Source organism: Pseudopipra pipra, chromosome 4, assembly GCF_036250125.1.
Source record: "Pseudopipra pipra isolate bDixPip1 chromosome 4, bDixPip1.hap1, whole genome shotgun sequence".
Classification (NCBI taxonomy): Eukaryota; Metazoa; Chordata; class Aves; order Passeriformes; family Pipridae; genus Pseudopipra; species Pseudopipra pipra.
The window spans coordinates 33,839,617-33,867,071 of NC_087552.1; the positions used below are offsets into that span (position 1 = coordinate 33,839,617).

The 27,455-nt window shown below is 37.9% G+C and overlaps 1 protein-coding gene across 4 annotated transcripts in view; it reads left to right on the forward strand.

Moving 5' to 3' along the window:
- The window catches only part of FNIP2 (folliculin interacting protein 2), a 50,240-nt gene that overhangs the window by 17,184 nt on the left and 5,601 nt on the right, over positions 1-27,455 (forward strand). For 2 of the 4 annotated variants that reach the window (XM_064652350.1, XM_064652349.1), the window contains exons 2-16: positions 4,669-4,795; positions 6,783-6,917; positions 7,955-8,055; positions 8,138-8,209; positions 8,821-8,921; positions 9,120-9,209; positions 10,370-10,441; positions 11,058-11,187; positions 14,576-14,777; positions 15,352-15,440; positions 16,281-16,427; positions 16,556-16,725; positions 19,945-21,262; positions 22,032-22,188; positions 23,973-24,173. In XM_064652350.1, the coding sequence (XP_064508420.1) occupies positions 4,669-4,795; positions 6,783-6,917; positions 7,955-8,055; positions 8,138-8,209; positions 8,821-8,921; positions 9,120-9,209; positions 10,370-10,441; positions 11,058-11,187; positions 14,576-14,777; positions 15,352-15,440; positions 16,281-16,427; positions 16,556-16,725; positions 19,945-21,262; positions 22,032-22,188; positions 23,973-24,173 (3,112 nt within the window). The remainder of the gene's footprint in view (positions 1-4,668; positions 4,796-6,782; positions 6,918-7,954; positions 8,056-8,137; positions 8,210-8,820; positions 8,922-9,119; positions 9,210-10,369; positions 10,442-11,057; positions 11,188-14,575; positions 14,778-15,351; positions 15,441-16,280; positions 16,428-16,555; positions 16,726-19,944; positions 21,263-22,031; positions 22,189-23,972; positions 24,174-27,455) is intronic. The other 2 variants (XM_064652352.1, XM_064652351.1) reach the window with 1 other exon arrangement.

Below are 27,455 nucleotides of genomic sequence, written 5' to 3' on the forward strand. Positions count from 1 at the left end.
CCTGTGTTAGTGGGTCAAGTAGTAACAGTGTGCAGAGCAGACAGGAGGGAATGCTGTGAAGTGGGGGAAGAATGGAGAGGAGAATCCTCTGTTTTACTTGTAAATTACCTCTAGATCAAGCATTACATCAAAGTAATCTGAAGTGTGAATAGTTTCTTTAACTTTTGTGGTATCTTTTTCAGATGTGTCTCTAATGTCTGAGTCTTTACAGCTATGTAACTGTGTTGGGAATATGGTTCAGGGTAGCTTTTTCTAAATCTTGGCACCCAAGGGTGTTACAATTAGTATTCTACATATTCGGGATTGCTGGTCTAAGAAGCAGAAAAATATAAATACATATATAGGTATATGGAGATGGTACAGCCTGTTTGTTTCTGTAGCCTATATATGTTACACTGAAGTAGCGAGTGCTTAGTCACTTTCAAAAACAGTTTAAGGTCAGCTGAAGTAGTTTTTGGATATAAATTAATAGGTCACTCTTCAGTTATTGCATGCATGAATGCTGATTATTATGAAGGTGAAGCAAAAGCTTTCTGTGTAAAAATCAGGCTTTGGAGATCTATATTAACTGAAAGTACTGATTCAGGGCAGAATGAGGCAGAATTTTTGTGGCTTTTTTCCAGAAACAAACAAGTCTGCATTCCCTTAAGAGAGATTTCCTTACCTCCATGTCTCACATGTATATATATAGTTGAAGAAATGTTGAACAAGCCAAAGGAAAGTAGTTTATGTACCAGTTTAAGAGGAAGTAAAGCATGTTTAAGCTTAATATGGAATCTGGGGAGAAAACTTTTCAGGCTATCCGTAAGATGTTCCAAACTTGTGGTTTTCTTTTGAAAAAAAAAAAAAAAATCCATAGTATTTTAGTATCTTTAGTAGACTTGGTTCTCCTGTTATATGAACACAGACAGCTTGATTTTATTTATTTATTTTGAGTTGAAAATTATGTTTATTAGTTCTAGCATCTTCTACATGCAGGAAAGATACAGTCTGAAGGTGAGCTAGATAAGCCAAGCCGATGATGTCAAAGGAGATAATTACACTGCCACTTCTTCCTTTGATTTCTGGCATCATGGTTTTGTCCTTTTCCCCCTTTCCAGTCCTTTTGGAACTGGTTCCCCTTAGGGTGTCAGTTAGCTCAATAAGCGGCAGAGAACTGACTTGGGAACAAGAAAACTCAATTAACATTCTAACTAGCCTCAATACTTATTTGGAATGCATAGGGAACATTTTCTTTCTGCCCTTTCCCAAAGGTGTATAGTTCCATGGACAAAGTGAGTGTAGGTCATGCTGCTACTAAGAGGTGGCGATTCCATTGCTTTCTACTTCTCCCTTCCTTTTTCCAGCTGTGTTTCTGATCCACTTTCAGATGCTTGGACACACTTTTCTTGATGCAGGGAATTCAGTTTACAGAAGGGTCCAAGAATTGCCAGAGCAGACATGAGTAACAGGAAGGGTCATATAGTTACGGAAAGGGGCAAAAGGTTATATGAGGCTTTTAATTTTTGTGGTCAAATAAGAAAACATGTTCAGTCAGAATAGCCACATTTAACCTGAAACGTGAACATCTGCACAAGCTCAAATTAATTAATTCAGCTAATTTTTAGGAATATGCAGGACCTTGCGTATCTAAATAAGCAGGAAGCTGATACAGAGATAAGAAAGTAATGGTTTGTGTTTTGGTTTTTATACATGTGAAAATAGAGCGGACCAAAGAATCTGTGTACTGTCTGTGTTCTTCAACGCTGTGCTTTTAGGAGATGATTGAATATTCCTGCTGTCCCTGTTTTGGGGGCTCTATGTTATATAAGCTGGCTTAAACAATAAAGGGTGGAAGTACTGTAAGCAGTCTGCTCATCAGCTTTTGTGACAGGGATAAACATCCCAGTCATCTGACTAGTCTTGGGCCTGGTGCTAGATTCCATGTGGAAGTAATGAGACTACATGGACTTATATGCCTGTATGAATTGCCTATAGATATGCTTGATGTTACCAAATGAGGTTTTAGTAGGATGGAACTCTTCTGTAATGGGTAGGACTGCTGCAGGAGCTGCATCTCTGTTCTGGGTAATTTACAGCCTGAAAGCAAAGACTTCATTAAAACATAAGGTTGATATTTGGTTAGTACTGTAAGAAGCATTAGTGGAAGTTACTTCCCTAGATTTGATCTATTAGTCAGATAAAGCTCTGTATGATAGATTTTATGTAACTTAGCTTGTTGCTGTCTGGTACTAGAGAATCTGTTTGTAGTTACGACAGATTGCAGCAGTCTTTAGTTCTAGCATGCTGTGTGGAAAAGGCACCTCAGCAGGCTGTTGAATTGGCTTCTACTTCAGCATAAAATCTTATACAGAAGTTGGCACTGCACAAACAACATGAAGTTTGCTTTAGTGCACAGTGAGGGAAGGAAACTGGAATTCATGCAACCCAACCCAACCTGCATGCAACCCTGCATCGGTGGGCAGATGCAGGGCCAGATTGGCTCAGTCTGTCTAAAATGAGTCTTTCTCATTTTAGACTTGCAGTCCTGTAGTCTGAAGTATTGATGCTGCTGTGCTAATCCTGGAGATAAATAAGGCTTTGCTCTTGCATAGAATTTTAACTAATGCCATAGAGATATACCTTTTCTTAGTAGTTAAAAGGAGACCTGTAGCCTTTTTAAGAAAGCAGAATAGTTACCTGAGGTCACCTGTTGCAGAAAGCATGTAAGTAGATAGCTGAAGAGCATCAGATTTGTGTGGCAGGCTAGAATGAAGTGTACTCATGGCTCTGACTTCTCGTGCATTCTGCATAACTGGATTTTGTAATAGCGTTGCAGAGGCAGTGGGCTGAGAAACTAGTAACAGATTTCTAAAACAGATGGTGTAGTTGCAGCTCTCTGTATATGTGAGGTGTGTAGGATCTTTGTTGGGCAACTATCAACAATGGTATCAGGTCTGGTCTCGTGCAGGTGAACTTAATGCTGTGACTCTGTTTGAAAGGGAAAACTTGAAAAGAAATCTGCCTGGCACTCCTAGCAGTTTTGGAGGCAACATGTTACAAACACAGCAAGAAGTTTCCTCGCTGTGGATGGCAAAACAGCCTGTAGCAGCATTCCATAATCTGGCTTTGAAGTGTACTGGAACCTTGCATATTATGTACATATAGCATACTCATATCAGAGTACCTTACAGTGGCAATGGGTATCTGGCTTATTCTGTCTCAAGATATTTGAAAGTAGGATGAAACCTTCCAGAATGAGGTCTTTCAGGTTTGAAAAGGATGCCTATTTACGCTTATTTCTCTTTTTAGCTACCAAGAAAGAGCACAAAGAGGAAATTAGGCTGCCTTTACTTAAAATGATTTTAAATTTAAAAGTCTGTGTGTGCTCCTAAAGCAGTTATCCACAGTTACCTTACTGACTCTAGCAGTATTTGAAAGTGTTTACCTCACTTATGGATGTTAACAGAGCAAGTAATAAAAAGAAATAGCTTCAGAAATTCTAGTGTTTCAACTGTATAGGGGTTTTATGCTCTTCTCAATTCTCTGCCTTCCTTTTCTGTTGGCAAAATTCCTAAATGAAACTTCCGTTTGGGTGGAAGATCAGTGTGGCCTTGACTGAAGTCTGTTAAACCAAAAACTATTAGTAACAGTTGTACTCTTACCCCTTCAGTGCAGTTCATCGAGGTCAGGAATGAGGCAATATGGCTGAGCACCAGTGCTGTGTGGCACTGCTTTATGCAGTAGTAGGTTTTTTCCATTAATTTTAGCTTGTAAGCTACATAACACGAAAAGCATTTTCTGTGGCTGAAGCTGAGACCAAGCAAACCTCCATGCTCTGATGTGCAGACTGACTCCCTTTGTATTGGTAAATAAGGTTTTTTGTCATTGCAGCCATGCTGCAGTTGTACTCCTCAGCTTCTTGCCGTAGTGCAATGAGCCAAGTTTTGTGCCATGTTGTATCTCTGGGGAATGGACAGATTCTGGCTTGAGATAGTTGTTTTCTTCAGGTTGAATCTCTGTGGTATCTTGATTTCATATACGAAATGAATTTCATTGTAGTTGGAGATCAAGTCTCAGTAATCTATGGCTGCTCAGTAAACCCTGAAATGTCTCAGAAAAAGGGGAAAAATAATGGAACAACATAGACCTTGTCCTTCAGTTGCAAGACTTAAACTTAGAGAAAATCTTAAATGATATTGTCAGGAATAGACCAAAATGAATTGACTTTCTGTTGTTTAGAGAAGGATGTGGGAGGGTGTAAACCTTGTGCTTTTGAAACACTGTGCTAGAGAGAAGAGTAACCCATTGTATTTTATTGCCACTAAGAGTATTGGACAAAACAGTACACCTACCTTACAATAAGGATGATCCAGGCTGTGTACAAAGAAATTTAGGAGTAGTTAAGCCCTGAGGCAGGTTGCTGAGACAAAGTTTTGTGTTCTCTTTCTGCAAAATTTTGAAAAAAGATTGGATGAAAATTGGTGTGGCTGTTCCTGCCTTTGGGTCAGCAGTGACACTGGGTTTAGATACTCCTTTGGAGTTCCTTTTTGGTTGGAGTTAAATGATTGCACCCTGGATCCTGTAAATGCTGAGTAAAAGTTGTATTTGCATAATACCTGTTTCTTCACTTAAATGAACCTGCAAAGTAAACACACTATTTTAACATCTTCTGTTTCTAATCCGTAGCTGGTCCTCTTCGGAGTTTGACTTGAATGAAATCCGCCTGATAGTTTACCAGGACTGTGAGAGGAGAGGCAGACAGGTCTTATTTGATTCCAAAGCAGTCCGCAAAATTGATGAAACTGTGGTTCAGGTATGAAATGTTAATTTTGCTGTTGTCCTAATAGGACAGTGTCAACTTGTTAATCTTGTGATCTTTGCTTTATCTTTTGCTATTCTGTGATAGCTGCAACAAGAGTGTGTTAGATTCCAAAAAGCCTGTGAACATATCTGGTATTTGGTATTTATGATATAAATGCGTTATTGAAACTTAACAACTTAGACCTGATTTGCTTTTCTGGCAAAGAAATCTATACTCCTTTAAACTGAGTATTTCTTGAGCCTTTTTAATGTTGACTGGGTTTGCTTTTTGTTGTTAGCCCTGGCTGTGCAGTCCCCTTGTTCCAGTAATGTCTACCACATGTCTGAAGGTGCTTTTCTTCCTTTGGTGTTTTGGATTAGTCAAGTTGTTGTCTTTATATGAATTAAAACAACTCCCCTGGCTAACTATGCCATATTGTGAAGAATAACACATGGTGATACATGGCCATGTAAGTTTTGGTGACACACATAGAAGCAAGAGCAAATGCTGTCAAGATGCAAGTTCTTTTTGCTGCTCTCCAGGCACACAAATTGTGGAGTAATGCTTTCAGCAAACTTAAGTGATTTTAAGGTAACTAAACCAATAATGTTTCCTGTTTTGTTGTAGTTTTGCTTGTTTTTTTTTCTTACTACCTCCATGTTTCTCTTTTATATTGAATTATTTCAAATTTTTGTTTTGAAGTTTTTTTAGAACTAACAGCTTCATCTTATTAGACTACTATGGTTTATTGTAGAACTATATATATAGCTGTATAAGCTATATAAGAATAGTCGTGACTTGTAGAAATTACTTATCAAGATGCTTAAAAAGCAACAATCTCTGTTTCAGTCACACTGTAAATATGCCATTGTGCTGAATCAGTAAGACTGGTGAGCATCATCAGCTGATGTCTGATCATCTACTTAAGAGGGTAAATGGGTCAGACTGGTCTGTTAATCTTGCTTCCCCCCTCTCCCCCCACCTAAAATCAAGGTCATTACTTTGTATCTCTAAGTTGGTTTAAAACACACAGCATGGGAAGAAGAAATATATTTCTGGCTTCATTTAAATATTCAAACTATTCCACTTACTTGAATACTTAAAGCTAAAAGTTAACTAAAATGTATCCGATCAGAAACTCCCTGCAACACTGACATAAAACAGATTATAGCCACTCTCATAACACGTGATACAGACTATAATCTCTTTTTTAGCTAGACACTAAACTAGGTACCCTTTTAAAACAGCTAAAGCACTTAGAATGCAGTGCAAACACATAGATGTTAAAAGTGATTTTGAGTGTCTGGTCGTTTGTTTGATATATTATCAAACAGCAAACCTAAAACTTGATTCGTTTAAAATTGAAACAGACTTACTCTCAAACTGAGTCTTGTTTAAACTGAAATCAAGAAGGTGTGGGTATACTGTGCATTTATGCATTTTCCTGAAATACAGTAAAGCTTATTTACATTTAATATTCAAATACATTGTTTGCCTTTAACCTGTTAGTTCTACCAAATGATGCATTATTCATGCCTTGTTTCTGTTGGTTGTTCTTCTCTTTAAGAAATCTGTTAATCATTTGAGAAGCAAAAGTTATGTGCAACTTGAGTGATTAATTGTGCAAATGATTACAAGAATTGGTTTGTAAGCAACCCATAAGCTGAGATTTTGTTTACATAAACTTTGGTAAATGTTACAAAGAGTAATTCATAACTCTCGGGAATGATCTTTCCATGAAACTGTCTAATTACTCAGACTGTGTGTGATACTATGAAACCTATCTGCCACTGTAAATGTGATGATAGTTCTCCACTTGCTCTGATGCTGGCATTTTATAAAATATTTTAAAACTGATATAAGACCAAATAAATTTGTGGTTTTTAATTTCTTTTGTTTTCCTGTGTTTTTAAGAAAATTCATGCCATGGTACGTTTAGAGATGGGAGTTCTTATATTGACTTTAATAGTTTTTATCGTATTGTTCTGTTTTGACATAGAAAATGGCAGATGAGGCTTCCGTAAAGACTTGTGCCAAGAACTGCCAGGCAAGCAATGGGAACAACAATATTTCTTCCCACAGTCCCACAATAAGTTGTATGCAGAATATCAAAGAACAGATACCGAAGTATCAGGTAATATTCATTACTTTTGTTGCTTTTATTTATTCACTTTACTGAAGAAGTTAGTTTATAAAAGCATTCACTTACATACATTGAATGACTTACACTTCTGTTGTATTATAAGTTAATCTGAACCTTGAAATATCTGTCCTGTCCTTGAAGTGGTGTAGAATAAAAACATGTGGGTGCATCTTTACCTTTTGGTCTATCTTGATCTTATTTTTGAAGGATCTGTGAAATCTAATCTAAAATCTAATAACATTTTGTCAATGTCATAAGAACCACTATACTATTCTCTGTTCTTGTCTACCTATGCTTCAGATTAGTTCTGAAGAAGCTGTTGAAAGAGTAAATTAAGAGTCCCTTTAGTCTGTTTTTTAAGAGAGCTAATTTTTAGGTACTCTGGCTGTTTCTCACTAAAAGCATTAGCATTTTAGCTAGAAAAATGTAATTTGCAGCATGTATAGATTAAGGTGGGAAAAAATATATTTAACTGGAAGGTAAGTGATTTCCCTCAGAATTAACAAATTTCTCTTCATATTTGCTATTGGTGATCAGTCTTTGAAACAAAATAAGCAATTGGTCTGAAGACTGCCTTTCTAAGTATAATCACAAACTATTTTCCAATAAAAAATGTTTCCAAGAAGCTTTCTATAAGGGCAGGGAAGGAGAATATACTAATTTGGACAAGGAAGTAGTTTGTTTGGGGATCCAAACCACAGAATCCAAGTCCTGTTAACACCTGCAGGTTTCATCAAACACTGCTATATGGGAATGTTGCTGGACACAGCTATTTCTTTGGAAATGCAGTAGATCTTTTTTCCTCTTTCTTGCCTTTGGAGGTCCCCCTGGAACAAGGGTAATAATGCCCATCTAGTGAGCAAAACAGAATACATCTTCTGGCTGTCCTTGCTTTATCCTTGCATTCAGTGTGTTAAAACCACACTGATCTTACTCTCCATTCAAAATGTAGCACTATGACACTATATTAAATTGAAATAATATGCCAAGTTATTTTTGACTTTGCTCTTCCCATCTTGTCTGTGTAGTACACCAGGCCAGCCTCTGATGTCAATATGCTGGGAGAAATGATGTTTGGCTCAGTGGCAATGAGTTACAAAGGCTCCACCTTGAAAATTCACTACATACGGTGAGTGTCCTTTTCTGTGATGCACTCTCTTGTCAGGCACTTGGAATTGATGATTCACTGAAATGACTGTTTATCCTTTCAGCTCTCCCCCACAGCTGATGATAAGTAAAGTCTTCTCAGCCAGGGTAGGAAGCTTCAGTGGAAGCAACAATAAGTAAGAAGCTTTTTTTTTTTTTTTCCTTCCGTGTCCAATGCAGTTGTCTGTCTGTCTTTCTCCTTTTGTAGTCCTAGAAAAGAATTAGCTGTGGAGACGGATTCTGTTAATAGATCCTAGTCAGGCTACCCAAGCTTTTAATAAAGAAAAATCTCTGCAAATTTCTGCTTCTTAATTTGTCCAGGGCATGCAGTAAAGTTGAGAGGTTAGGTGCTTTGAACAATCAAAGCCTCTATATCTTCCTGCTATCAGAAATGTGAGGAAGGTACGTTTGTTGAGAGTGCTTTGTTTCCTTATATTCCACTTCTGTTTCCTTCAACAAATCCACTGTTTCTCATCTGTTCTGTTTTTCCTTGTCCCCAAAATGGGCAAATGTGAATAAACTGAATCCCAAATGTGACATAAAGAAACTTCTAATAATTTAAAGAGGAAGCGTATATAAGGAATAAATGCCTGTTTCATTCCAGTTTCAGAAACGTACTTGTCCTTGAATTTGATTGTAAAGTTCGTGTTCAGCCTTCTTTATTTATAAAATGAACCTTATTCTTAAGCTAATATCAATGCCTATTGATCGCATTCTTAAGGAACACTGGCTTTTCCCCCTGTTTTAGCTTGCAAGATAGCTTTGAATACATCAACCAAGATCCCAGCCTGGGAAAACTGAGCTCAAATCAGAATGGTTTGGGAACCTGTCGCAGTGGAAGTAATTTAGGTAAATATTTCCAGGTTCTATGTCTTTCTGACAACATAAGGCCATCTGTTCGTTAAGTTTTAAGATTTTTTTTTCCCCAGTACATCACCTCCTTGTGTTTTTTACTTTTTTTTTTTGTAATTTTTTTTTAACTTTTTTTTTGCCTTTTTTTTGTTTTGTTTTTTTTGTGTTTTTTTCTACATTGCTTTTGTTTCCTAGGTGTGTTACAGCTGTGTAGCAGCAAACTGCTGCAGGGTGTGTCTGAAGGAGGTCCCCTCCGGCTCATCCGCAGTGCTTCTTTCTTTGCAGGTTTGTGTGGAATGCCAGCCACAGTGTGATCCATCCATTTGCACACACAAATCCAGTTCCTTCTGTATCTTTGCAGGACATACATAATTCCTCTCTAGAAACAGAGGGCTAAAATAGTGACAACAGAAGTATCTGGCATATACTTAAAAAATCTTTCTTCAAAAAAAAATGGCTAAATTGATTGGTTTTGGTCCATATTTATTTTCTAAGTACTATGTTTAATTTTAAATATATTTTTATGCAGTGTTTTTAATAATAAATTAGCCCTTATATTTCTTAGAGAACTTATGTTTCCTGGCTTATTGCTGGTTTCTTGCTAGCGTGCAGGTGTCTTGCTGGTGTACAACTTTTTCTTCTCTTGCCTCTTGCTACCTTTTTTTTTAATTTGATGGCATACATTCAAAATTTAATTTTTGAGCTAAATCTAGGAAGTCCTAAGGTTTTCTTCTTTAACAATATCAATTTCTTTAATTCTCAAAACTTTAAGCTGCATAAAGTCTACTTTTACAGGCATAATGATGACCCATGCAGGTGGGTAGATCTTAGGCCCAATTACTTCTCTTAACTGCAAAAATACGAACTGAAATACCAATGCAGTTTCTTCACAGCCTTTGCAGATCTTGCATGCTCTACGATTTGAGTGACTCTGCACTACTAACACTTCAATGTAACGTGACATAGGCTGAATGTTTCTTACTGTGAGGCTTTGAGGACAGTAAATCTCTACTTGGGGAGCGAAACAGAAGCTTTTAATGGACCTTGTATTTGACTATTTCACTATGAAGTTAACCTGTGTTAAATGACAATTTTCCACACTCAAAAAAATTTGTCAAGAGTGACAGGTGAGCTTACCATGAGCCCTCACTTTCAAAGCATATCTGATTTCTGATAATGCAAATAATGTATTTGTATTCTTAAGCTCCTTAGAGATGTTTTTACATTTGCATTGGGGCAAATAACCTTCCTCTAGTAACATGATACTCAGTATAGGTATACTGTTTGCTGCCGCCTCTGTTCACACCATACTGCTGATTTGCAGTAAGAGTAAAGGATGTAATACTTTTCCTGTATGACCTTTAAACGTAAACATTTTTTTAAATGCTGACAAACAGTATGACAAGTTATGTAATATTTTCTATTGATCTGTCTGTTTGTTTTAGCACACAGCACACCTGTCGATATGCCTAGCAGAGGACAAAATGAGGACAGAGACAGCGGCATTGCTCGGTCAGGTATCTGCTGTCTCTTGTTTGCATGCTTTTGTAATTATGTTACAATTCTTCAGTGCAGTGATTCACCTGAAAGATAGGCACCTTATGACCTGTAAACCACAATGGTTTTGATCTGCTAGATGGTTTTCCTTCTGCATTTGCCCCAAGCCTTAATGCAAGAATATTTGTAATTCTATTCTTTGTTTACAGCTGCCATGTTCTGGGTCCTTAACCAATTTCTCATTTGGAGGAAGAACTGGTTTGAGCCTTTACTAGAGCAAGTGAAGAGAAGCTTTTTCTTGCATTGAATAAGAAAAGGGTGTCAGAAGACTAGAAGTCCTGTCCATTATAATAGAAGGGCAACACCTCTTGGGGCAGATTGCTTTTAATGACAATAAGATAAATTTTAGTGTGTTCTAGTAGGGAAGATCTCTGACTTTATAACAAAATAATGTCCTCAGACAGCGAGATTTATTTAAAATAATTGTCTCTCCTGTTGCAAGTGAGTTGTGTGAAAAAGATCAGCAAGCAAGAGCAATATTTGTGAGAAATTGTTCCCAGTTAAAGTATGAAGAAAAATATTTAACCAGCACTCTTTGTAATTCATTATCTGTGGGGTTTCCTGCTTTCTTCATAGCATCTCTGAGCAGTCTTCTGGTTACTCCTTTTCCATCTCCAAGCTCTTCATCATCATCTTCTAGCAGCTACCAACGTCGCTGGCTCCGAAGTCAGACAACCAGTTTAGAGAATGGAATTATTCCAAGGTGGTGAGTGCCACACCTTTCTTTTTACAAAAGCTGTTTGGCGGTAGTTTAAGATAAATAGAGCTTAAACCTCTTTTCTTTAAAAGGACAAATCCTATTATTAAATGCTTTCGACTTAGTCTATCTCCTCTGCATGTTACATAAGATTACCAATTTAAAGAAAGATTAAGTTTTGGGTGAATATGAACTTCAAAGTCCAATTTGAAATATACTTATTTTTATTAGTATATAGTCTGTGTCTCAAGCCATAGTCTGAAAAACATACTAAACTGTTTCTGAATGAGCAGAGCATCCTGTTGAGATGAAAGAGACTGTAACGGCACTGCTGCCATAATTACATTATACTATAATGAAGTCTGACTAGTGAGCAGTTACTGAAATTTTGGAGTAATAGCCTGTGACGACTCTCTTGGCTGGTACAGGATGTTCCTGATGTGACTTCTGCCAAAACAGGAAGAAAAAAAAAGCTGTAATGAAAAGGCTAGGCTTCTGTTTTGGAATTTTACTAGCTCTTGTAGCTCAGTGGCATAACAAAGCATGGAATGCAGCAGACTTTGCATAGCTAATAAGCAAATTCTTCCCTTGTCAGTTGCAAAATATCAAATGGTTCTTGACTATCTTCTCACTCTGCTCATCTACCTGTATCCAGAGACAGCATGGAATTAGTGGAGAGCCACAAGAAATTCCTGCTCTTCGGCCTCTCCCTTTTCACTGTTTTCAGTTAAGGGAAGCTTAAAATCTGCCAATTAAAGTATGTAGTCACTGAAAATTAAAATGAAACTCTTTTTTAAAAGACTTTTTTCCGTAGTGTCAACACTTGCAGCTTTTTCCTGGATATTCTTAGTGAATCATTTTTAACATGAAGAATCGTGCCATGATGCTAATATAGCAGTCATGCTTCCTAAATCACACTTGCATTTGAGATCAAGCTAGTAAACATTTTGCTTACAGTAAATTGAAGTACTTTTTAGTCTACTTGCCTAAAGAAATAAGCCTGAGAGCAGTCCATGTAAAAAAATTAAAACATTTAGGGTAGATGGGACAATTTGAGCCCAGTTTAAGGAATAGCCAAAGTTTCACAAATCTAAACTTCCTCAAAATGTCTGAAAGTTACAAATTGTTTAGAGGAAAGTAACCTCTTTGGGCTGCTTGTTCAGTGTAGGGAGTAGGTTTTTTTCTTCCACACTGGAGAACTTGTGCTGGGGAAAGATATTGGAAACAGGACATTATTTTCCCAATTGAGGAGTAGCTCTAGACAGTGATTTTTTTTCTAAACCAAAAAGCCTCTTCAGATACTTGTTTTCTGATTACTTGCTAAAGAAACAGTAGGCTTCTGGTTGAATACTTCAGTGCCACAGTTTGCACTTCCATTTTGCACAGCCAAGATTCTACAATCACTGTCACTGATGTTTTAGGCTAATAGCTCAAAGAAAATGAGATGCCTCCTGGAACTCCTCATAGTCAATTGGCAAGCAAACTAGATTAAGTAGCTTTGTTGAAAAGGCTTTTCTCACAGACTTAAGTTCTTCAATTTCTGTTCCTGGGAAGCAGTACAAAAGCTTGTGATGTTTTATAGATGCTGACTGTCCACCCTTTCCCGACTTCCTTGGGAATTTCTGTCTCTGCATGCAAGTTCCTGAAGTTCAAATGAGGTTATGTTTTTGTCTTGAACTCTGTTTTCCCACAAGCTGTTTTTTGCTGGGGTTTTATTGTGTGTTTTTTCCTGTATTCATGGACTCATACCTCTGTGATGAGAAACTTTTATATATTTAAGTTTGTAAAACCAATTAAACTATAAACCACTTATTTTTAGAATGGACGTAGAATGAATGCTTAGCTCTGAGTCTTTCCTTTTGTTAATTGCTTCATAGTGGTCTATAAATACCACAGACTCCATTTCAAGGTAATTCTGATATGAAAAGATTTCAAGCTTTTAATTACCACTCACTGGTATTGCAGTCTTAACTTATGAAGAAACTCCATAATCAAGCTATTTCCACATGAGCTGTTGCTCTGAATGTCTTCGTGGCTTTCTTGTCTTTCTTACCCTGTCCCCCCCCCATAATTTCTCAGTAGATTAAAACCCATTTTTCAGTTAAAGTTCCTACCAAAAGATATTCTGTCCATACTGTTTTACTTGTTTGTGTATATAGATGAAATTGATCAGGATGCTTCAAGCAAGTAAAAATAATAATATTGTAAAACCAGCAGTATCAATATCTAGCATTGCAATGCAAGTATTTATGGAAGAACAGGGTTTTGTATAATCACAGTGAAACTTATGGTGGGCTAAGACTTGTGGATATCATCAAAATCAGTTGCCTGTGCTTGGAATTTATATCAGGTGGCAGTGGATCTTGTCTATTTGAGTCTTTGAAAATCTCCAAGAATGGAGATTCCACAGCCTCTCTGGACAGTGCCCTCCAGTTTATTGACCCTTTTTCCTCTATCTGACATCATCTGCAAACTCACTGAAGGTGTGTTTTGATCCACAGGCCAGGCTGATAATCAAAATATTGAGCGGTATTGATCCTAGTAGTAACACAGGTGTAATATTGGAGAGAGACATGGTTGTTGAAGGGAATGTGGCAGAACTGTCAAGGAAATAAACAGAATTTAAGGAAATAATAATGGTTGTAAAATAGCCACTGGTTTTTTGTTCATTTGTTTGTTTTGTTTGGTTTTTTGTTTGGTTTTTTTTGTTGTTGTTGGGTTTGTCTGGTTTTTTTTCTTTTTGTTTTAAAGATTTTAATCAGAAAACAAATAATTTAAGCTGAAGCCTACCCAACTTTAAGCTGGGTACATATGTATTGGTAGGCATTAAATTTGTGTTTCCACAGTAGTTAGTGAATGATGACACTCTGTCTTCAGTTAAAATAGAAAGTTTTATTTTGCATCGTTAAGTGCAAACATCCATCTTAAGATGCCAGAACAGTATAGGTAGCATGTTTCCCAACTTCTCTCATGAGGAACAGTACAGATTCAAGAGCATCATGGGCATACTGCTCAGCACCTAGATAGGAGCTTGAGTGGTAGATGCAGTTCAGAGCTCTGGAGTTACCTTTAACCTTTTTTGGTAATGATTTTGTGTGAGGTATCTCCATTCCCTTTTCTTTATCTCCCTCAAAGATAAATCCAGGAGGGAATTTGTAGTATCTCTGTTTCAGAGGAAAACTGTTCACACCAGGCCTCTCTGGGGATTGTCTTCCTCCTATTTGAACAAGAATGGGTCTTGTGCATCGAAATGCTGAGTATCCTCTGTTCAGAGACTGTGATAGCAAAGCCTTATATAGTCAGTCAAAGGAGACCTTGTAGTATATAGAGAGGTATGGATAGAAAATGAATTATCTCTCAGTGTGTAAGTAACTGTCCTAACAAATCTGCCTTACAGGTCCACTGAAGAAATGTTTAGTATGGCTGATGAAAACTGCAGCTCCAATCCTGCAATGGTTCGGAGGAAAAAAATTGCAATCAGCATAATCTTTTCTCTGCCTGAAAAAGAAGAAGCACAGAGAAACTTCCAGGATTTCTTTTTTTCTCACTTTCCTCTTTTTGAATCTCACATGAACAAGCTGAAATATGCAATAGAAAAGGTACAGAATACTAATTTGGCATAGTGTGGAAAAATAAGTGTCAATCAGAATGAAGTATTCTAGAATCTGATAGATGAAGAGTGGGAGAAGGTGCGTGGTTTCAAGCTTGCCTCCCTCCTTACACATGCAGTCTTGAGCCTGAGCCCAGTGTAGGAATTCAACATTTGCTGAAAGGGGTGTGGTTTCTTTTCCAGACAGAATTAGAATGGAGAGTTTTATGCTATGGGTGGCTTTTCTTTCTTTTTCACCATGTATCACTATGAGGTTTTTGACTCCCTGGAGACTGTGGAAATGATGATATTCTATCCTTTCATGCAGTTTCTAAAAGAGAGACACAAAATATTTGTTGCTGTCTTCCTCTCGGTCTCTCAGAAATGTCCTCTTCTCTCCCCTTGCCCAGTATTAGGGATTGGTCCCTCACGAGGTGGAGGGAGGTTGGCAGCTGTTGCTGTCATGAGTGGCTGTATAGGACTGGGGCTAGAACTTAGTTGTTTTGACATGTTAATGAGGCTTAAAAAGATGAAGAATGCGAATCCTTTAAGAAGCTGTTTTGTGTCTTTAACTCTTAATCAAGGCCATGATCTCATGTAGAAAAATAGCAGAATCCAGCCAGAGAGTGCAGGTTTATATCAGCCGTGTCATGGATGCCCTGGGAGAATTCAGGTGAGTTGATGGAATTCTGAATTACAAGGAAAGCTCTTTTCATGCCCCTCAAAAGATATTTGTCACTTGCAGTTATAAGCAACTGAATGCAAGGTCTTGTATTTTAGACAGTCTTGAAATTAATGTGAATGAATTTTCTGCATTGGGTATTGGGTAAATGCTTTTAAAAAACTTTAGCAAAACCAGCTCAGCCATTTTCCTAATGAGAGTAAAAGTAGTTCTGTTGCAATCATGTGTTCCTGGAACTGTCGGTTAAATTCTATAAGATCTCATCAAGAGTTGACTTCTGCTAATACCTGTATAGTCAGGTGGATTGATGTTGTATTCAGACAGAGGAGTTTCCTGTTCCTAGCCATAGATGCTGAACAATGTAACTGGCAAGAAAGATGCGATCAAAGGCTCTCTTTTCTGTACCTAAGAAAGGAAGGAATGGTCAGAGGCTAAGAAAGTTGGCTAAAGAGAGAGAGAAGGCTTTAGTGGGATGGAGTTTCTGTAATATCTGGGATGTAGAATCAAATCCCTGCAATGAATAGAATGGGTTCTTTTTCCCCTCAAAATTATTTCTGTATGGTTTCTCTGAATCAAGTACGCACAGTAATGCAAGAAAGGGAAGCCAAATATGTAATTCATGTGAAGACACTAGACTACCGATACTCTGAATTAAACAGAATAGTGTTCTGGACACTAGTAAAAGCTCTTCCAGTTTGTTTAGTCTCCTCAATCTTGCAAAAATAAATAAAAATCAGTGGACAATAGAAGAGGAAAGGGGCTACTTGTAATTATTTGCAAGATTGAAATGTGCATGTTAACACTTACTTTTTGGGAATTTTCTTTGAGCAGAGTTACCATCTGGAACCTGTATTCTGTTCCAAGGATTGCAGAGCCTGTGTGGCTTAATATGATGTCCAGTACCCTGGAAAAGAACCAGCTATGCCAGCGTTTTCTTAAAGAATTTACGTTTCTGATAGAACAGATCAACAAAAATCAGTAAGCTTCTCCCAATGCTTTTTTCTTAAAAAAAACTTGTGTTCTTCACAGTGCATGTGGGTATGTCAAAGCACTTAATGGGATATTCTTTTGTTGGTGTTACTTTGGACATATTCTTTTTTTCCTAGGTTCTTTGCTGCTTTGTTGACCGCAGTGCTGACATATCATCTGGCTTGGGTCCCAACAGTAATGCCAGTTGACCATCCTCCCATCAAGGCCTTCTCTGAGAAGCGCACATCACAGTCTGTGAACATGCTGGCAAAATCCCACCCGTATAACCCTCTCTGGGCACAGCTTGGTCAGTAGGAAATGGAAAGCTTCAGACTTCTCTACAACTATCACCTTCCTGCATCTGCTCCTTTTAGATAGGAGCCACTCGTGATCCAGGTCACATTTTGCCTGGTTAATCAGAGTGTTTGGAGGCCTGTTTGCATAGCCTGCTTTTTATTCTTTATTTTTTGTTGTCATCCTCTTTTACACTGTCTGGTTAAGTAATTTGGTATAGAAGTATTAAGACGGTGCAACTGCTGTGAACAGTCTGAGCAGTTTGGGAAAAAACAAGAGGGAATAGACTGGATTGAGGGGAATTATCTGGCCTTGGAGGCCCTTTGTAGTTGCAGCTGCCCTGGTTCTACTTCATTTTATCTCTCTCTCACAGAGTAGGATAGACAGCAAGACAACAAATCAGAAGTCTGGCAAGTGACAATACCTCCATTCACAGTTACATGAGTGGGTTTGGTCCAAGATTTTTTTATTATGCCCCATGCCTCAAGCTATTCTCTGACAAATAATTTATAGCTTATAAGTTGTCTCGATACAGAGGACTAAACAACTGATGTCAGATGAGTAGGTGAGTGAAAGCTGAGAGAATAATTCTGCCAGTGGTAAATCCTGGAAAAGTCCTCCTTCTTGGCAGGAGATGTGAGTGATATCAGGTCAGCCTTCACTTTAACTGATACACTGTATTGCTATGTAGGATAACACATGTGCACACTAAAGCAATAATGTGACTTTTACACTGTGCTACTGGTTGTGTTTCTTGCTAATTGTTTCAATTATACTCGTTATTCTCAGCAACTGTTATGAAACTAATAATTGCTGCCTTGGCCATATAGTTGTAGTAGAATTGTTTCCTGGCTTAGGATGTCTTTTAAACATTGTGCAGAGTTTAGACGGAAGGAGAAATTAGAAGTGTGTTCATGGTGTTGAGGATGGAGCCAGGCCTGGAGTTATAAAAACGAGCTGGACTGGAAGCATAAGAGCTGCTGCTGAGCTTATGGTCGCTCCCAGGAGCGACCACTGGTGACTAGTCAAGAATCTGGGCTTTTTCTGCCCTGACAAGTTCTTGGTGCCTGAACTCAAAATGCTTTCTGGTTTTGTTTCATTTTTATAAAGCCCAAAAAACCATTATTAAGTGGTTGCAAAAACTGATCACGAAAGTAAGATGTTGCCCTCTACTGGTCTCCTTCTTTAGGAAGAGGGAGGAAAACTAAAAAGTCGTGTGTCTAGTATTTAAAATGGAAATGACGTTTTATTAAGGAAGATATTTTCCACTTGTCTTTCCACCTTCAGACCTCTATTGTCATTACATATTATGTATCAATTACAGTTACATACTGATAAAACTGTAAATCCCATTGTCAGGAAGACATACTGTCTCTTAAGCATCAGCTTCAATATAATAGTGTTAAGAACAAGTATTAGTATGTTTTGAAGATCACAATTTTGACTTTTTATGCTGTCTTATTAGTAATGGTTTATATAAAAAGCAATTGTGCAAATTAACATGAAGTCTGAATCTGATTTCCATAGCAACTGTGCTCAACTCTAAAGTAAAGCAATATCTTCCTGTTTCCTTTCCAAATTGCTTGTTCTTGTGGCCTACCAGGCTTCGAGGTTAATTGAGCAGTTTGAGGCCCGCTTTTTGTTACTGAGAAATGAATTTGCTGGCATGTTAGGCTATGAGGTTGGTCACAATGTTGTTCCTAATTGAGGAAAGATGGCACCACCGATGCCACTACACAGCAACCTCTCCAGTGCATCACTGGAATCATGAGAAATGGCAGATCTTGGCAGGGGAGACAGTGAGAGCCATGGAATTACTGTCTCATTGATCCTTGTTTTGTAGGAATGGAGTCAGAAGCCTTATTCCTTTTATGTTCTGTATAGTGAGGAGGAGGCTGAGCATAAATATGCTTGGAGGTTTTTTGCTGTGTTAGTGTCCTCATATTGAAGCCAGAGACCGCCTTGCCTCTGGTAGAAACTTTTCTGAAGCTCTGATTATAACTTTAATATAATGTTGCTTCTTGAGGTGTCATACAAAATCCTGATGGCAAACTCCATCCAGAACAGAGTTCGAGCTGCTCAGAGTAAAGATTTAGCACCTAAAGCAATCCAGTAGATTAGCAGGTAGCTGATAAAGTCTCAAGGCAGAGAAGTCTGCTTTCAACAATTAAGGTGGCTGAAAAAAACTGAGCTTTTGCTGGCTATCTGCTGTGTGCTGGTGAGATCAGTCACAGTTTGGTAAAGCAAAGACAATTTAGCTGGTATTTTCTAATGGGTGTCAGGTGAAGACAACAGGGTTAACTCAACCTGGTAATAAACACTTCTTGAGTTGGTCCATCTTTGAGAGAGCATGTGAACATTCCCTTATTGGCTAGCTATATTTACTTTCCCAGAACTTTGGAGTAGAAACTCTGTAGCTGATAGATGATTATAAGCAACTGGAAGATAGCTACCACTCTCCCAAACAAATATGTTGAAAGTAGGATATGTATGACCTTACTTCTGTTAAAAAAGCAGTTCTTCAGGATAAACAATCTAGTAAATGAGTAGGGGGGGACTCAGATTATGTTGTAGTGCCTACCTTTCATATTACAGTTGTACTTTAGGTAGTAAAATTTTCTAGTTCTCCACTGCCCCCTGCCACAGATAAATGCTCACATTAGTGAGGTCGACTCCAAGTCCATATCACAAGCCTTGCTCAATAAGGCCTCTTTTTTCTGGACCTTATTTATTAAGCTAATATTTAATCCTTTTTTTGATTTCTTAGTCCTGAAAAATGTAATTTAGATTTTCTCTGTAAAAATGTCTGTGTTTAACAGAAAAAAAGTCACTTTGATGTGAAAGAAAATAAGTAGAAAAATAGAAAATAGTACAACTTGCTTTGGAGTTTTTCTGGGTCTACTTTCCTTTTCACCCCCTCTCGTGTCAGTTTCTAAGTGATAATACCTTGTAAGCATTGTGTGAATAAAAAACTTAGTGGCTTTGAACAGAAAGAAAATGAGCAATAGCAGCTAATTCCTCACAAAAACCACCAAAATACTTCCAGACAAAAGCCAGGTGTAAGAAGTAGTAGGGGACTTTTTTGTCTTTCCTTATTCTTTTAAACTTTTATGAATTTACTGTGAAAGAAATTAATTGTCTGATTTGTGTCCATAGTAAATGCTGTTTCAAAATGTATTGAATTTGACCAGTGAAGGTTATGTTAAAATGAAATTTTTGCTTTCCTGTGTAGGTGATCTCTACGGTGCCATAGGCTCTCCGGTTAGATTAACTCGAACTGTTATTGTTGGAAAACGCAAGGAGTTGGTGCAGCGCTTGCTCTATGTTCTGACTTACTTCATTCGGTGCTCTGAGCTGCAGGAAAATCAGCTGACGTGGAGCGAGACGGCTGGAGAAGGAGAACAAGTGCTAAATGGAAGTAAGATAACAACTGCACTAGAAAAGGGAGAGGTAGAGGAGTCTGATTATGTGGTTGTCACTGTTAAAAATGAACCTGCTCTTGTGCCTCCAATCCTACCTCCAAAGAATGATGGAAGTAAGAACAACAGTACTGTAGAGTGGGTGCATGACCCAGAAAGCACTCATGCTGTCCCGATCTCTTCAAAAGAAAAGAAGGAAGCAATAGGAAAGGCCAGTCATAGCTCCGAAGCATCTGTGGACTGTCTAACTAGCAGTTTCTGTAAAGGAGCAGCTGATGGTAGGAAAAGAACCGTCGCTGACACAGGCATAGTATCCTATCACTCTGAAGAGTTATCTAAATTAGAGGATTTAATGGATGTAAAGAAGAACAAGAACCAGAATGAGAGAAAAGCAGAAAATCAGTTTGCTAGTAGGTCATCTGCCTTACCTTGTCCTGAAAGGTCTGGCCAGAGGAGTTCCCACTTAGAAAAGGTCACCTTTCAGATTGGAAGTTCTGCATCACCAGAGTCAGACTTAGAAACTTGTAGAAGAGAAATGGAAGAAAATCTGAAGGCATTCAGAAAAAATACAGAGGTGATACATTGTGCCTCAAGTTCCACAAGTCTGGCTATGGATGCTTCTCAGAATCAAGAAGACAGTTGTGAAGCTGCCTTTATACCCTTCAGTAAACATAATGTTTGTTATGCCCAAATCCCACCATGTGAGGAGAAGGAGAGTACACTTAACCAACATATGGAAAGTAAAGGAACTGAAATGAATTTAAAGAATGCCATATCAAGTGAACTGCTTTTGCCCACGGATAACATAGAAACTGTAAAATTGCCAAACAATAAAGAAAATAGAACTTTATGCTCTGGCAACTTACAGAACTATTCCTCTGACTGCGTAGAAGCAGATTCTGCTGTCAAACAGGATTCCCCTAAAGTAGGTGCTAAAGATGTCCCCTATGGGGATGCTGGAAGGAAAACCTCCTTCAGAGTTGAAGGGGACATTCCAAGGAATGAGAGTTCAGACAGTGCTCTTGGAGCCAGTGATGAAGAAGGTGACTGTTGTATCCCTGATGAAGTGCATTGTGATAATGTCAGCAAACGACTTGAAGAATTTGCGGAAGTGGAACTTCCTTTACCAAGGTAAAGTAGTCCGATTTAATTTAGAACTAAATTAAGTTCAAAGCTCTTGTTACTTTAGAGTTTTTCAGAGTTTCAAGTCTGAAATCTTCTGGAGTCTTGACTAAGTTCCTTGCAAACAAATCAGTAACAGACACTGATGTGGTTAGAAATCTTGTAAACAGATTGGGCAAAAAGAAAACAGGGACAGCAGGTTTAAAGAAGTTTTGTGACAAAGGTATAGTTCAAATGTCTAACAAAAAGTGGTCAGACTTTTTATATAAAAACTGCCTGTAACGTTTAATGTAGACATGTAGAGAGAACATCTCAGGACAAGGAAAGCTTTGCTTAAACAGATAATTGTTTAGATTTGACATAACTGACAAGTCAAAGACAGATTTGGAATAAATATAGACATCCTATTTGAAAACTTTTGGGCATTATAAGTGCACGTGGAACTTGATGCTTAAGATAGGTTTCTAGACCTTAAGCATGAGAATTGGAGAAAATTCAAATGTAGCAAATTTTTTAGGTGCAGAACAGGGAGCTCATACATACCACAAGCTCTAATGCATGTAAATTTGCTTATTTTTGAATTTGAAGGAATCAGTACATTGTTAAATTTAAGCTTTTAAAATTCTTGTTTCGAAGAGCACCAGTAAATGTTTACTGGTGTGAACATTTACATGTACTTTGAGTACAGTTGTTGATAAACCTAACTTCGTGTTCCTGTAAAATCTGAATGCAGTTTGTGGAGCAAGAATCTTACCTGCTTTGCATTTCTGTATTTCAGGTCAAATACCATCAGCAGTCAATGTGTGAAAAACTTTGGAAGATCACTTCTGGGTGGTTACTGTCATACATATATACCTGATCTAGTGCTGCACGGAATAAGTAATGATGAAAAACTCAAGCAGTGTCTACTAGCAGATCTACTTCATGCGATGCACGTGAGTTAAAGTACTGTTCTGAGTCATAGCTGGAGTTGTGATATTACTGAGATCAGCAGAAGCAGATTATTTCAATAGGTTTCTTTTTTACTTACCTCTTCTGAACAGCCACACCTGCCATGTCTTCCTTCTTGAAAGATGTAAGTCCGTAATTCATTATATGCAAAGCCTGTTCACACAAGAATTGTGTGCTTTCCTTTATACTCTCTTAAGGCTTCTCTTCAAAGATAAACACAAGGAAGATTGTTTGCAACTTGAAGTGACAAGAAAAAAACTTTCAAGCTGCTTCTCTTTTCAGTCACAACAGCAGACAGAATTATCTGTATTTCAGAAAAATGATACGCAAGTTGAAACATCATATTCTGCCACTTTAGTGGCATGTGTTGCAAGGGAGATAAAGTCTTGTTGAGGCCTGTATGATACTAGGCTGTAATAGAAATGACTGACTATAGAAAGTAATTGTCTGTGGATAAGAACTTTGCCATGTTCTTACTCTACTGTAGGTACTCCCAAACTATAGAATTTATAACTAACCTTTCACTGAAATAACTGTCTGACCTCAATATGCAATTTAAAATGCTTATCTAGTAGTTGTCTGCAGCTCCTCTGTAGCAATTAAGAATCATCCTGCTGGCATGACTGCATGTAATATCCAAAACAGTTATGTCTGTGTATGTAACTAACTTCTTGAAACAGCATCAGATTGGTCTTATATGATGCTGTGTCTCTTCACTGGTGGATGACAAGTTGACTATGAGCCAGCAGTATGCCCTTGCAGCCAGGAGGGCCAATGGTATCATGGTATGCATCAAAGAGTGTGGCCAGCAGGTCAAGGGAGGTGATCCTGCCCCTCTACTCGGTCCTAGTGAGGCCACATCTCAGGTATTGTGTTCAGTTTTGGTCTCCCCAGTTCAAAAAAAAGGAGCTACAGGAGAGGATCCAGTGAAGGCCTTCAGAGATGATTAGGGGTCTGGAACATCTCTCTTATGAGGAGAAACTGCAGTAGCTGGGCCTGTTTAGTCTAGAGAGGAGAAGACAGGGAATCTCATTAATGCATGTAAATATCTCAAAGGTGGGTCAGGAGTGGTGCCAGACTCTTTTCGGTGGTGCCCAGTGACAGGACAAGGAGTAATGGCCATAAACTAAAACGCAAGAAGGTCCACCTCAACATGAGGAAGAACTTCTTTACACTGAAGGTGGCAGAGCACTGGAACAGGCTGCCTGGAGATGTTCTGGATTCTCCCTCTCCGAAGGCAATCAAAACCCACTCGGACGTGTTCCTGTGTCACCTGCTCTAGGTGACCCTGCCTTGGTCGGGGAGTTGGCCTAGGTGGTCTCCAGAGGTTCCTTCAAACCCTAACTATTCTGTGATAACCTGCCCTTGATTCTGCATAGTAAAATCTCTCACATATCTCTGAAACATTGAACATACTTTCACCGTCAATGGATTAGTGTAATTATTACTCTCTTAATTTTGAAAGAAATTTGTTTTCAGGGTAGGTGGAATATGCGAAGAAAAATAAAATGGAGTAGTGATTTTGAAGCATTAATTAAAACTAAATGCCTCTATCAAATTGGCAGTTAAGACCTGATCCAAAGTTGCTGAATATACAGTCTGTCACTGAAGTTGGTATTCCTTGTCTTTCAAGATGCCTTTTGTTCCCTGTTGGACATTGAATCACTTTCTTAGTCCCTACCTCAGTGTGAATGAAAATAGAACTTCAAACTGAGCTGTGGAAATGTATATGGAAGTGTCACATAATTGTATTTTGTTTCTGTTGCAGCATCCAGTGCTAGATGAGCCCATAGCAGAAGCTGTCTGCATTATTGCAGACACAGATAAATGGAATGTACAAGTAGCTACAAGCCAGAGAAAGATGATGGACAGTATGAAGTTAGGCAAGGATGTTTTGGTTTCAAGTCAAGTATCCAGTTTATTGCAGTCTATTTTACAGCTTTACAAACTCAACGTCCCAGCTGACTTCGTAAGTATTTCCTTACTGCAGACTGAAGCTAATGAAAATGGTTTAGCTCAGATAGCAGATGCAGAGTTTTGTATACCGTGTTGCTATATCAATGAACTGATGCCTGAAATAATGCAGCGTTGTTACAACGTATTGAAAAGAATCCATGCTACAGTTCTATAGTGGATGCTGGTTTAGCTGTAATTTACATTTAATAGAACAAATTTAAGTTAACTACTTGAAAATACATGTGCCAAAACTCAAATTTTTTAGGCAATTTTAGCATGGTCCTCATGTGTTTATGTTTAGGACTCTTAAATTTGGTTCTTATTTTTTTGTTTGTATGATTTCTACACTTCTTTAAGTTGTTGAAGTGTCTATTTACCCAAGCCTGGTTCTGGCATACAACTTTCTATTCTTGCGCTTTCTATTCAACCCCATGCAGTGGATGCCTCTTCTCTCTGCTCTCCAAATAATTGTGCCTCTGTGTGCTTATCTGACCCTTCTATTTTGCGCATATTTTAGCCACCCCTGTCAGCAAGTGCTGTCTTGGGTAGACTTGCTGATGTCTCCATAGGATTAATGGGATTAGACACCTCGGAGAACGGGTGGGTCGCAGCAGAGGACATTACTTCATCATATTGCTTACTCCCTGTCCCACAGCATCCTTTTCTGTCCTCATTTGTTGTGGAGTTCATCAGAGCAAATCAGTAACACTGGCTCTGCTATTACAACAAAATTACTCAGAAGTCTGACAGCAGTAATTGTAATACAGTTTTTAATGCACGATTGTAGGTGAGGGGAGATTGAGTCGGTTTTTTTCAGTGCTCACCGCTTTTGCAGTTAGCAGAATTGATCTGTCCTTCAGCAGATAGCCTTGAGAAACTTTGTAGGAATCCTGTGTAATGACACTGCCAGCAGATGGAAGAGAAAGATAGAGCTAAATACTAACAGCTGTAAGTAGTATTACTTGGCACTGTTTTGGATAAAATTAGTAGTATTGATTACACTGAGTTCTTGAAGTCAAATGCTAGGCAAAATGTGTGGGTATGTTTTTCAGTGTTGTCTTTGGATTCTTCTGGGTGTCGAAAAATATGCAATTTTGGTTGAAATTATAACCTAACACTATCGCAGTCACACCTTAAATTCTGGCATTTTTAAACTGAATAGTTGATTCTGCAACCGAAATGTTCTTTAGGAAATTGCCTTGGGATTTGTGTATGCAATTTCTTTATGGCTTGTATGGTTTGGGAGGGGTCTGGCGGTGGAATGATTTTCAGGTTTTTATTTGCTTTTTCTTACAAAAAGGAACAGTGAAGTGACAGTGCTAGTAGTTGATAAATTTTCTATAATCCATGTTAGAGACACTTTGATCCTTCTGGTGGATTGTGCAACTCTGCTAGATCAGAGCACTGGTGCATGGCAGTTAAGTGTTCTACTAAACTCTAGGGGGAGAAGTGTGACTTTTTAATTGTAGTGTTTCTATTGATTTTAATTTGGACAGAAACCATATGTAGTGATGCACTAATACCAGCCAGAGATGAGCATAATGCAGTATGTTTGAAGTTTCCTTTAGGAGTGCATGATTCTTTAGATGTTCAGATGAATAAGTATTTTTGGGTTTTTTTGGTACAACACAAAACAAAACACAACTTGAGACCAGATGAAAGGCAAGTGCTGATATCTTCCTTCTGGCACTTCTGACTGGTGACAGTGCTGCAGAGAGCTTTGCAGTATGCCCTGATGAGAGGGAAGTGATGATTGCAACTGCTGCATTTCAGCAATATGCCAAAAGTTTTACCTACACCTTGAAACTCATTTTAAACTACTCTTCTATTTTTAAAAGTAACTTGACTTTTTTTTTTCTGTTTAGTCAATGAGGAAAAACTGCAGAGGAAGCTAACATTGAAAACAAAAGACTTGTGGAAGTTTTCAACAAAAGGGGTTCATGTACCAAGCTTGTGGGGAGAAATGTCTTTTGATTCTTGGCTGATATTAATGAGGAGCAGATAATATTATGTAAACAATCCCTCTTTTAAAATCATGTTTCATTCTTTCTTACATGCTGCCTCATAACTTGAAAATATAAATAATCCGTATTCCTTTATACAAATACTGGAATTGAAATATATTGAACTGCTGCTTTGTGAATCAGCTGCATGCTCCCCTGAACCACTGAGGCAGTGCTCATAGGCTTTTTGCATTAGAGCTACCTGTAATGGAAAATATAAGAATGCTTCCCTTTTGGCCAGAATCAGAAGTGGTATGATTAAAATGATTTGAGTGAAAATTTGTTTGAAACAAATAGATCAAACTACTGCCAAAAAGCTTTTGCCTTTCCTCCACTGGTGTCAATTATTTTACTCTACTACCATGTAGCACATTTTTTAAAATGCCTCTTCATCTTCCATGATTAAGACTTGGTATTAGCTATTAAAAAAATCATTAAAAATCTTGCTCCAGACAATCAGAAAAAATGCATGGTAGGCTACCTACAAGCCTGAGTCTATTTTTTTCATCATTATTTTGTTAATTAACAAAACAGGTTTTACCAGATCTCATTTCTAATACTTAGGCTTTCATTCAACTCGAAGAACATGAGACAATAGCCTGAAGATGTTTGCTGCTACTGTTTCTAATTGCTGTGTATGCCTGCTGGATGATTATACATTTGATAATGTGAGGTGCTGCATGCACTTCCTGCTTTCATCTCCTGGACTTTGGAGAGCTGAACTAATTTAACTTTTTTGAAGTGGTCATCCTTATGAAAAGAAGGAATATATCAAAGTGAATGTGCCTTTTGTCCTAGAACAAAATACCTGATAAGATATCCTACCTACTTGCCTTGTGAAGACATGCTAACTACTGACCTTCTCTTACCAAAATAACCCCTCTTTCTCTTTGAAGCTGAAGTTCATCTGCTCTCCTGTAGTTGATGTATGAGAAATTACCATGCATCACATGACTGTATTTAAAAATAATATGCATTTCTAGCATTCCACTGCTGAAAGAAAAGGGGTGTGATTAAACTGATGTTTCAACTTGAACTGTTACCTTTTGGCAATCAGCATCAAATGTTTAAGCAATTTTAAAATAGAAGTACCTAGAAATAATGAAGACAAATGCCTAAAATGGATTTGTATCTTATCTGCTAAGGTAAAGCTGTCAGCAAAAGAGTTATAATTTTTTGGTGAATGAGGTACTGATGTCTTCTACTTCCTGAGTGTTAGTTTCTTGAATGGCACTAGAGCCTTAGAGCTAGAATGATAGTTTTAGGAACTGTTGTCTAAACCAAGTCTTTCA